The sequence below is a fragment of the Sturnus vulgaris genome, chromosome Z (assembly GCF_052056855.1).
Source record: "Sturnus vulgaris isolate bStuVul1 chromosome Z, bStuVul1.hap1, whole genome shotgun sequence".
In the NCBI taxonomy this organism is placed as follows: Eukaryota; Metazoa; Chordata; class Aves; order Passeriformes; family Sturnidae; genus Sturnus; species Sturnus vulgaris.
Window position 1 is genome coordinate 7,950,444 of NC_142283.1, and position 12,190 is coordinate 7,962,633.

At 39.0% G+C, this 12,190-nt stretch overlaps 1 protein-coding gene across 1 annotated transcript; it reads right to left on the reverse strand.

Moving 5' to 3' along the window:
• Positions 1 to 2,538: 2,538 nt before the first annotated feature.
• Positions 2,539 to 5,403, reverse strand: RFESD (Rieske Fe-S domain containing). The gene is made up of 4 exons (XM_014883868.2): positions 4,899 to 5,403; positions 3,934 to 4,114; positions 3,809 to 3,843; positions 2,539 to 3,604 (listed from the first exon to the last, which is right to left on the reverse strand). Exons 1-4 carry the CDS (start codon positions 4,974 to 4,976, stop codon positions 3,311 to 3,313), a joined length of 588 nt encoding a protein of 195 aa, XP_014739354.1. The 5' UTR covers positions 4,977 to 5,403; the 3' UTR covers positions 2,539 to 3,310.
• Positions 5,404 to 12,190: the final 6,787 nt, after the last annotated feature.

The window sequence follows — 12,190 nt, forward strand, 5'->3', positions numbered from 1 at the left end:
AGCCAAGGCTCACACTGCACTTCAAGCTGCTACATAGTTTTCACCTGTCTTTCTCAAAAAGATGTTTCCATGATAGCATAAACATAATTTATTTATTGTTTTCAAGCTGCTCGCTCATTATAGAGCCTGAATGTCTTGCAGAATCATCACAAAAATTTTCATGCCAAAGCACAGAATGTGTTTCTCTGCTCCCTGCCTGGTTCATCTGTGATGAAAAACAGATGGTGTTTGTTCATTTGTCAAATTAAACTAAACCTCCCTCCCCGCAAACAAACAAAACACTCTTCGGCGTGACTTGTTTGATCGCTGTCATTAACACATCTCTCTAGGAAGCGCTAATTGTTCAGCCACTGACTCACTGACCTCTTGCCCAACAGCTCCTCATTCTTTCTGCTCTTCATTGTGTCTTAAATGCCACCTTAGCATCACTGCCTTGATTTAACCCCTCCTCGTCACCCTCCCTGTGCTTTCCATATCTTCATGCACTCTTACCAATATAACTAGGAACCTAGAAAGGGCTGGAAATATAAGAAAGTTCAACTATGTATATATATATATGTATATATATATATATATATACACACACACATTAAATATTTAAATCATTTTCAGATTAGGTGCATAGTCTAGCACTTCAAAGCTCAGAATAGTCCATGTATTGTTTTAAAAGGTAGTGACTTTAATATGTTGAAGGCTTTGTTCTTTGTTGTCAAGAAGAGAAAAAAAAAAAGAAAAAAGAAAATGAAAAAAGAAATGAAAAAGAGAAAAGGGAAAGGAAGAAAGGGTAAAATAAAAAAAAAACTAACAGCCCACCAACTTTCCTTGCTTTGTTCACAGCTGCCTAAGTTAATATTTTTCTGCTCCTTCTGTGATCATCAACAGGAAAATTGAGGGGGAAAAATCTAATGAGCAAACTTTAGATTTTAAATTAATGCAATCTTCCTGGGAAAGAACACTTTAAAACAAACAAAAAAAAAAAGACAAAACAACCATAAAAGCTTGCAGGTATTGTGCATAAGAAGTACTTGAAGAAAAACAATTTACCTTAATGGCTGGACATGCAGTTGCATTTATTCTATACGATTAAGCATAAGCCCATGAATAAACACTTTACTGAATTTTACCCACTAAGTGAAATTCTTTAAAAATCCTGAGCACTCTTCCACTAATGTCCATGAAGCATTCAAATAAAACTTCCTATTTCCATCATTTTCTAAGTATCATACAGATAATAGTATATTGTTCAGTCAGTACTTTCTTAAACTGAACTGCATCTCTTTTAATTTAAAGAGTTAATTTCTAGTAATGCACTACTTCAAGAAAAGTCAATAAAAATATTTTGTCAGCAATCACATGAGTTAATGCAGGTATATCTGAAGGCCTTGTAATACTTTCCTTTTATATGATCCATGCCCTTCACTAGGAAAAAATGTCTGTGGTCAAGTTTAATCATAGGTGCAGGTAGCTGGGTGAGGAGGGAGGGAAGGAATTCTCCATTCTCCAATTCTCTGACACCACCCAAGCCCCTCAGGACATCAGCTGGGGTAGATGGCAGGAAGGTACCTGCTCCACCTTCCTGACATCTACCCGATGGCTTCAAAAGGAGAAGTTGACATATTCATTTAAAAGCAAACAAATAGTAATAACCCCCCCCCCACAAATCACAGAACTAATCAGTGCACAACAGCATTTTCTAGGACACAATCAAGATGTGATTCACCTGACAGAAGGCAGATATTTGCATTTGATCATTGGCACTGGCTGGCTGAGTGATCAGGGAGAGGAAAAGAAGGAGGAGGAAGATAAAGATGACAAGAAAAGCATTTCTGTTCTGTAGGTCTTATAAAATTCAAAACTAGGGTCGGCCAGCTCAACAGCACTTTCAAGGTGTCACTTTCCCCTGTAGACTGCAAAAATCATGTTAAGGAGGCACAACCAGAAGAGGGTCTCTCAATTTAGATATAGTGAAATTAATTGATGATCTACTTTGCTTTTTTCATTATGATCAATGTGGCACAAATTTTCCTTTGACTCTTCCCTCTGCCTCCCTACTTCTAAACACATTTGTACAAAAAGCAGTGCTGACACAGGCCGAGTTACCTGTGACATACATTAAAAGCAAGACCTGCTGCAAACACAAGAGAAACTTACAGATGAAGAGCTGTCATTTCAAACTGAACCTGGTTATGAATGAACTTTGCAAAAACCAAACAAATCACACAAAAAACCCACACTGAAGAATTTGCAGCCACGCAGGATGGTGTATTTAAAGATCTGTATATGTGGCAGTTTGGGACACGGTTTATTGGTGGGCTGGGCAGTACTCATTTAATATTTGGCCTCAACGGTCTTAGTGTTTTTTTCCAGCTTCAATGATTCTGTGGTGCTCTGTGTTCACAGGGTGTCTCTGCACTCCACAGGCTGAACAACAAAACCCACTATCCTGGAGTGCAGCCCAGCTCAGAGAGAAACTTCCTTGGAAGGGGTTTTTGGGGCAGATCTGATACTGTACAGTGAACACACACAGAAAAACACAGGTTTTGTCTCTACGCAGAAAGCACTTTTTTTTTTTTTTTCAAATGGATGTATAAAAATGTGGTTACAATAAATTAAAACAAGTAAACAGGGGCCACTAGTTCACATATCACACCAAACAGCTCCCTCTTTAACCAAAAGAATCAGGAAGAACAAACTAGACATAACAAATCCTTGCCACATTATTGAATGAACTAACAAGAGGAGTTCAGTGAGAAGAAGGATAATAAATACTTCCATATACTCAAGGTAGTAATGCACAAATTGGCATAAAAGAGTGCACCAAGATATGCTGAAGTTTTGTGCTTCCTTTTGTGGCACTTAATAAATACCTAGAGATCACACAAATATCTCAAAAGTTGAAAGTTTCCATGTCATTTTTACCACAAGCATCAGAAATATAAACTGTTAAGTATATAAAGATAACCTTTACACCTGACTATCTACCTTAAACTATGTAGTTTTATAAGCCGTAGTATACAATATCCCCTCTTAAAATTTAAAATAGGCCTAGCAAAATATCAAATATCGTGAGGCACTCTGCTGTAATAAAGTCTTTTTTTAAATGCAAAAAAAATCCTCGGCAGAAGATCAGTCACATTTCTGACAATGCAGGGCTTCTTATCTTACTCATTTCTACGTATTTCAATGCTTTACTATAACATTAACATTAGAATTTAATTTGGAGACAATCTCCACGGCACAGTACATTTTTATTTCCCAACGAAGATTCTTCTTTTGTGCATTCCTCAGGATTCTGCTGTCTGGCCATGACCTACTCTGTGACTTCTGAGTGGCTTTGTTTTCCCATGGCTAATTCACCACCATTTTTGTACTTGTCAGCAAAATAATCAGAGTCAAAGCTCACAGACAAATCTGGAGGACTCACATAAACATTTCCATTGTCTATTGTGACCTTATGAATCCTTTGTTTGACTCCTTTTGATTGCCACTTTGGTGTTGGTGATGGTTCCAGAGGATTTATTCCTTCATACAAGCCTTCTCCTGTTTCCAAGGTAATCTTAAACTTATGCCAAGGACAAACAATACACGCTTGTCCATCGATATCCTGCAGGAAGGAGAAGAAGGAAAGATAGCAAGTCATCTTCTAGGACAAAAAGTATATTTGATAATTTGGTTGTATGGCTGTTTGCTGTTATATGTATGTGACTGGTTTTTTCAATATTTTGTTCAGATAAAAGCATTAGAAAAAATCCATTAGAGTTTTCACATAACTCTATGCCTCTGCATTATTTTTATTTTGCTTACATACCTCTATTTCTCCACGACATAAAGGGCCTCCTTCATCTGAAACATGGCAGAACACCGTATTAATTTAGGCAGCAGATTCTATGCTTAATTCTAACAACACTGAGATCACACAGGCAAATATCTTACGGTAGCAGCGAGAGTCCAGAGCATGAAATTTCCCCTCATGGTAGAAAACAACAATTTCTCTGCCATTGATTTTGGCTGTTATTCTTTGGGACTTCTTTATGTTCTCTTCTTTGCCAATGAATATAAGGCCATCTGGCTCTGTTTCAGCTCCTCCTGTGCTTGAGCTGTCTGATTCCACATCCTTAAAACACATGTACAAATAAATGAAAAGGTCACTTATAAAGAAATTCACATTTAGATTTCATGTGGGGAGAGGGAGAAAAGATTTCAGTGAAAGACTGTCAGCATGCAGAGGTAGAAAAGGAAGAGAGCTTGGTAATAATGTTCAGTTAGTGTGTTCACTAACAGAACTAACAGGACAAGGAAAACCAGCTGTTGGAAGCCTGATATCTAAAGCTGAGGCAAGATAAACTCTCAATCACTATTCATTTACTCTGCACCTAAACCAGCTTCACCTCTCAAAACCTATGTGAAAACAAATACAAGGATGGCAAACGTAAAATACTATACATTTCAGGTATGCAATGGATAGATTTACATGTAAATCCAACACTCTCGACATAATGTTATGGCTAGAAATATTAAGTGATTTAAGTTAATAAAAAGTTATTTTGAAAAGGAAAGAAAACATTATTGAGTAGCTGTATTCAACCTGATATTTTTAGCAAATGTGCCTGCCTTTCCTTCCCTCTTCTTACATATTTCAAACATATAACAAACTCTCCCTCTCACAAGAGAGAATATAAGTGGCTTTATGACAAAAACAACGTTCCCATTTAATTTACTTACAATTTGCTATTGTGTTCCAGTTATAATCAAATTTCCAATACAACATCGATTCGTCAGAAAAATGAGGTTTAAACAGGCCTTTATAAACACAGAAAGAGGAACCATGGGTGGGGGGAGAGGTGGGGATGTCTCTCAGGCTGCAGGGGGGTGCAGAACCTCAGAGAGCTGCACTGTACCTTTGGTCCACACCAGATTGCAATGGAGATGAGAAAGCAGATGAAGAAATGAAGGCTGAGGATGATGAGATCCAGCATCTCCTCTTTTCCCGGTGCCTGTCACCACTGCCCTGCCTTATTCCCATATGTCACAAAGTGCTTTGCAGCCCCTCTTTAAAGTGCAAGCAGGAGGCAACTGGGCCAGGCCCTAGAGCACCCTATGGCAGGACTTCAGAGGCTCAAACGTCAGAAACCGGCTCTGCCAGGGCTGATAAGAGCCATGGACACTCTGGGGCTGGCCTGATAAGAGAAGAGTACAGCTTCCAGTTCCCCCTGCTGCTGTCCTCACCGTGAGCCCACGCTACTGCTGCCTGCTCCCAAAACCCTGCTCAGACCCTCAGGACCAGCATCTGCAGGTTTCTTTATGAACCACTTCGCTGGGAAAGAGTGGTTTAAGTGACAGTGTGGCATTTCAAAGTCCAGTTGTTAACTGATCTGCACATGATCAGCTGCTAAAACCAACTCCCTGCTTTCCAGTTCGAGGAACTACCACCCAGTCTTACCCAGAAAGTGAAACGTCACTGCCAGACTCACAGGACGATCCAGTGTGGCTTTCACACTTCATTTTTTCAAGATACACAAACTAATCACAGGAACCAGAGTAGGAAATCCCCAATTTTTAATATCACCTTTTGGCTGACTCCCTCTATAAACTTTCCAAATTGAGAAAGATATTGAAATGCAGAAGCCTGTAGTTAAAACCTCTCTTAATAAGACACCTCTAGAAAACCCTGTGTGTATAAATACATACATCTATAGCAACAGAAACACACACACATACATATTTGTGTGCACACACATCTGTGTGTGCCTCCCAATCAGTATTAGAGTACACCTGACCTCCAGCCCATTTTGCCATGACTTCTTGCACTCAGCTTGCATTTTGCACACATAAATTATCCAGGCTCCCATTCTGAAACCTGACTGAGACCATCAGCACCTCGTGGACCCTGAGTGGCCTAAACTGCACAAGCAATCAGTAGCCAACAGGTTACTTGCACAGCTGATACTCGCACACTTATCTACAAACAAGTGTAGACTTAGGACTACACTGGCACATCAGGGGCCCTCCAAAAGGAAACCTCCAAGGCAACTTTCTTCCCTTAGATAAGGGGAAATGGGTCACATCACCCTCTCACAGACCCCATCTCAGAATCCTGAGCTGCCGGAGCAGCTCCAAGTAGTGGAAGTGGGCACACTTCAGTCGGCAAGAGGAAAGGCTCTTTCCAGGCTTATACACGGCAAGTTAGCCTTTACTTTTTAACAGTTTTTCTCCTGATATTTTCTTAAGAGTTTGGCTGCTTTGATGTTTTCTGAGTCGCTGCAGACAGCACGGATGGAATTGTCCCTGCTGCCAAGTGCCATCTGGTGGGAGCGACAAAGAGGTTTGCGAGCAGCGTAAGGGCTCTGTCTCCAGCTGGAAACAGAGATGGATTTGTGAATTGTGGCAATTCATTGCTGCACCCTGCTCTGAATAATTTTCCCCCATTTTGGGGAAAAAGGAAAGATATCCCCGCTGCTCTCATCCTTCGGGGGATGCTCTGCTGTGGGTGTGAGGAGAGCGCGGGGGTGTTTGGAGGAGGATGCTCGGCCAGGCAGGGCAGCCCATAAATGTATATGTGCGTGTGTATATCTATATATAAATACACACAAGCCTCCGGAGGCTCGAGGAGGGTCAACAGAGCGGCGGCTACCCCGCTGACCATGGGTCAGGAGAGATGGAGGAGGGACCCCTCACCCCACATCTTCAGCCGCACTGCCCCAGGCATCCCCCCGGGACGGAGGGCGGGCGCCGTCCTGCTGCTGGTGCCCCTATCTTTCATCTTAGCTCTTAGCTTTGGCTGAGCTTGGAGTCCATTTATTTTTATTTTTATTTTTATTTTTATTTTTATTTTTATTTTTATTTTTATTTTTATTTTTATTTTTATTTTTATTTTTATTTTTATTTTTATCTTTATCTTTATTTTTATTTTATTTTATTTTATTTTATTTTATTTTATTTTATTTTATTTTATTTTATTTTATTTTATTTTGTTTTGCTTTGCTCTGTTTTCTTTTGTTTTGTTTTATTTTATTTTATTCCCCCCCCCCCCGACATTTTGATGCCCAACTTACAGAAGCATGTAAGATCAGCAGGATGGCAATTACTACACGAATTGCCTGGAAGTCATTCCCATTCAGAACCCGAGCTTTTGTTATCATTACATAGCCTTACCAATATTTTATTTGTGGATTTTGGATATGTCATTCAGAAATAAAACTGGCCAGTCCAGAGTCCAGAAAATAACTTTTTTTTGTGTGTGTGATTTTTGGTGTTTTTTTGGTGGTTGGTCTTGTTTAAACCCACTAGATGACTGTGGATGTTACCACTTAATTTCAAGCAGTCTGGTGCAATTCTTGCATTAGTTAATTAGTGAGATGCACAGACTGAGTAGGGGACTCTTAACAGGCACACTGCAATGGGATGTATATATCTAAAACCTGCCCTGCTTGTGGCAAAAGGCATCTAAAACACAGTTATAGTTATTCCTACCTGTTTTTAAGGCAGAGCAATGAAGGAATATTGCTCTGAGGCTGTATTCTCTTCATTTAGCTCTGCTGCTGTTTGTAAAATTTTCAATGCGCTCACTGAACCAGCTGATTTTTTTTTTTTTTTTGTCATTTTGACCTTACAAATAAAGCCAAACCGATTCTTTTCTGCGAAGTGAGAGCCCTGTTTCTGGGCAATCAGGCAAGAGCAACCTGCAATGTTTACAGCTGGTAGCATACGTGTTATCAAAACCCTCAGTATATCGATGACAACTCCTGTGTGCAAAAACGATTGACAAACCAAGGCAGGTGACATTAAAGGCTCGGTGGCTGTTTTTAAGTAATAATGGTGAAGCCTAAACCACCCCCTGCAGACAGAAAGAGGCTGCAAAGCACATTCCCAAGGCACCAGTCTCGTGCAGGATCACATCTACTTTGGCAATTTGTTCCTGACAAATGCTTTGAACCTAATCCGTTCCAGTGGCAGAGTTTAGATAGTTTGGCAGACTCTTTTCATGTTTAAATACTTGGAGATCTTAACTTTTTCCCTCCAAATTATTCATCAGAATAGGCCCGCCTGAAAACCAAAATAATTTCTTTTTCCTGCTCTTGGTGGCAGCATTTTCCATGCTGTGAAGCCTTAGTCACTGCAGAGGACTCCTCAAGGTTTCTCTGACAGCTGATACCAAATACAATTCCAGGTCCCTTATTTGAATTATTTCCCTCTAAATGCTCACATCTGTTTATAGCCCTTCTTAAAAGATAAAGACACAAAGCAGAGTCAATACCCTGAGCATTCACTGCAGTTAATAAAACAGTTGCCTCTTGTGCCTTACAAACTCCTTTAAATCATACTCACAAGTCACTCGCTTCCTTTTTCACCACATCATGTGGTTTGCTAATGGTCTGTTTCAATTTCTCTAAAATTTCCAGGCATATTGCACTTTTTTTGAGCTGCAAAAATGCAACCTAGACAGTTTTTTGGTGACCATTTTAGAGTTTTTCCCTTTCCTTTTTATTTTGACTTCAAACTATTCCATTATAATTTACCTAACTTATTTCTGATATTTTTTTCCAGCTAATCAAGACTCCTTTGGATTTTAGCCTATCCTCAGGAGCACTGGTAGCTCTTCCAGGGTGCATTTTCTCGTGCTTAACAAGAAAAGAGTGCACACTCCTGCATACAATTTCTTCCACAAAAAATACCAAACAGCACTACATTGAATTCTTGCAGACCAATTACATTATTTGGGGAAAAGGCATAAGTAAAAACCAAGAGTTTTAAAAGTCATTATGTATATAAATAGTGATATAAAGAGTTGGAAGACAAAGCTGTTCAAATTTTATACCCCATTTTCAACTGGATAATTGGTTCAAAATACTTGAGAAGAAACAAAGAGATAAATCTTTTGTTCTGCTTTTAGAAAACCACGGTAAAACAATACAGGATTTTTCACTGGCTTTCACTGCCAGAAGTGCAGCTTTATCTCCTGTTCCATGTTCTCTCCAGAAACTGCAGTTTACACATGACAATTCTGAAAGAACAGGTTTTCCAGTCTGTATTGCAAAGAATGTTTTCCTGAGCAGTAGCTTGAAAGATCCCAGGTAAACCTTCAACAGTAACTTCATCCAATGTTTAGTTTTAATAAGATTAATTTCCTACATGTTTTATCACAGGTCACTTCAAAAATTTACTATTGACATTAATTTCCATGTGTGTTTAGGTAATTTAATGTCAGTCTTATGTCTTTGGTTCTGTGTCTCACAATGAGTGGCTGCATATCCAAGGAGGTAACAACTATATCCATTACCATAACTTATTAATATATAATTGCATATTATCATGCTTGTCCAGATCAATGAGACATTTCCTATATGGCATCTTTATCACATTTCTTCCATGTGACCTTTCATAATGGAAGTTTCTTTGATAAGCTAATGAACCTGCCACCCTTTGAGGTTTAATATTATTCCTGGATTCATTTGCACTATCATTTCTGTAGTAAACCGTTAGGTATGACTGCTTGCAAAGATTATTTGTATCTAAACATCATTTTTTAAACAACAAATAATTCTGTATCTAATAATTCCCTGTAGTTGTGTTGATGATAGTAACAGCAATAAGGAAATTGTTTTTGTAAGAATATGTCACAGAGTGGAAAAAATATAATGTGCCACAAGAAAAACATACATTCAAAATATTCCTTCCAACTTCTGTACCAGCGAGGGAACCTGCAAACCCCCGGGAATCCTGGTTTCCAATCCTAGAGGGTTGGAAATTCCCTTCTGTGCCACAGAAGGCAGAGCTCAAAGTCTTCAGCCCAGATTAATGTATAGACACCAAGGAGATGCACAGGTCTGGCTTCCAATTAAGTGTGGAGTGAACTGGACAGCAACCACAAAAAATGTCAAAAGGCAAGGATGCACCATAGGTAAAGCTGTTATCATTACTTTTGTGTCGTTTTTACCATAACTATTAACAGTGATTTCAACAGCAGAGCAACAGAACGACAGAAGGCCTGACACTACATTCAGGGTGAAGGACTTCAGGCAGTATCTCCCTTATATATAAAATCAGTGGAAGGTGGAAGTTTCTCCTTCCTGTACCTACACCCCTACATCCCTATAGAAGCCTGTTAGGATTTTTTTTCCCCTCATAAAGTGTGGAAGAGTAATTAAGTCTTTGAAAGTATTTTATCATTCTAACATTGCTGAAAGTACCCGACTTTTTAATTCAAGAATCTCATATTAGAATGCAAGGAAGTTCTTGTTCTTTCAAATCTATAAATAAAAGTAGTGTAGATTAAGACCAATTTGCATTATCATTTTTATGTATGAAAACCTTACTGCAAACTAGGAAGAACTCTGAATGCTCAATTAATTCTTTCTTCTAAACTGTCAATAATATGCTGCTAAGGAAGACTTCAAGAATAACCTTACTGTTTAGTCTGTCATCAATACCCTAAATTTGTCTCTCCCTCGAGCTCTGCTTTGCTGGTCTGTCCCGTTCACAGCTATTTCCATAATTTCAGTCAACACTCGGTCCTCCTGTTAGGTCTTTAGTTAGTTCCTTATTTCCTCTTGCACATGAGTCATGTAAAACATGCCATGTTTTACTGCAGTTACTGTGCCTCTGATTGCTTCTTGTGATTACTTTGCAGAGTAATCTTGCAAAAGACTTCATCTTGCAAAAGATTCAAAAGCTATCCAGTTATTTGTCTTATAGACTGGGTAAGCAACATCCATATGACTTATTCCCAGGCCTTTTTTTCTTCCCCACCTGCCCCCCCTTCAAAGACCAGCCTATGAGTATTTTCTTTAAAAAAAACCCAGAACACTACCTACCAAGCATGGTGTCTGTCCCTGCACATACAGCATAATGAAAAGCTTTCAGTTTTCTCACTTCTTGCTCTGAGAACTCTCCCGTGCAATTCTTGGTGTACAGTGAGTAATAATCTCCTGGGTGCACCTCTGCAACCACTTAGGCATTTCAATAGCTTCCTAAGTTACATAAAGGTAAGAAGAAATTACAACATTTAGCAACTAAACACATTAAAAAGAAAACAAACAAACGGAAACGAAACAAAAAAACAGATGTAATTTAAAGCCCTTTACTATAAATTTATAGTTTTCAGTCTGTGGTCCAAGAAACACCAGGTGCTAATCTGTTGCACAGCACTGCTACCTCCTCCATGTTCTCCCTCTGCTTCCACAGATATCCAGCTATTTTAAAAGATGCCTGCAAGAATCAGCTGGGAAAAAAGCCTAGGAGCTAGAAACCCATGCATAACTGCAGAGTAATCTTCTAGAATTTTACTCTACGGAAAGTACAGAAACACTGACATAGCATCTCATTAACTGTAGCATAACTACGAAACTATAAAGACTGGGCACTATGTGAGGCTGCAGAACAACATGGAAATTCACTTAGTCTGGAAAGGTCTTCAGGACAGTGCCTGACAGACCTTGACACCTAGATAGAAAGAATTCAGTACATTAGACCAATTTTATAGTACTCTTCTCTTTGCTTTTACAGGAGTCAATCCATTTAGTTATTAAGTTTAAGATAACCCTGTTGTTTGTCTGTGGTAATTCAGGGCTATGAAAGAAGCAAAATGCAGAGGACCATCTGTTCAACAACACAGGGTTTCACAAGCATAGTGTGTTGGTACTCTGCTGTGTATTACCTCCCCAGCAGACTTAGAATTTAGTTCAAGTTCTTCATCGATGCACTCAAAAGAGAGATTGATCTTTTTAATTTTCAAAACACAGTTGCACTCCAGAAAAATCAGCAAACCATCAGTAAATGGTGGTTCACATACTGGGAATGTGCGAGTGGTGGTGGAAAGGTACCTCAGCAAAGCATGGAGTTTAATCTAACTGGAATAAGGATGAGAAAAATGTAACAGAGATGTTAAAACTCTGTCTGTGACTTGAAAAAAAAGGAGCTCCTGCTTTCCAAGACACATCTAACCTAACTATTAATACCTAGAAAGTTTTCTTTCATGTCAAATCTAGATTTCGTTTTTTTGCAAACGTCTTCTGCCCATGCTCTCCTTATTCCCAAAAGCTTCTCACCATTCCTAGAAGAAAAGAACCACAACCCCATTACAATGACATTCACATTTCTCAGCCTTCATTTGTATAACCTTGTTTCCAAATATTTCTGATTTTGTTGCACTCAAGAGATTTTACAGTTCTCTGTAAACAAAGAATAGATAGGC

Coding starts and splice junctions, on each gene's coding strand:
- RFESD (XM_014883868.2), bottom strand. CDS start 4,976: ATGCTGGATCTCATCATCCTCAGCCTTCATTTCTTCATCTGCTTTCTC. Junction 3,844..3,933: donor TCTGGACTCTCGCTGCTACC/GTAAGATATTTG, acceptor GCCATGTTTCAG/ATGAAGGAGGCCCTTTATGT. Junction 3,605..3,808: donor TATGTCGTGGAGAAATAGAG/GTATGTAAGCAA, acceptor TCCTTCCTGCAG/GATATCGATGGACAAGCGTG.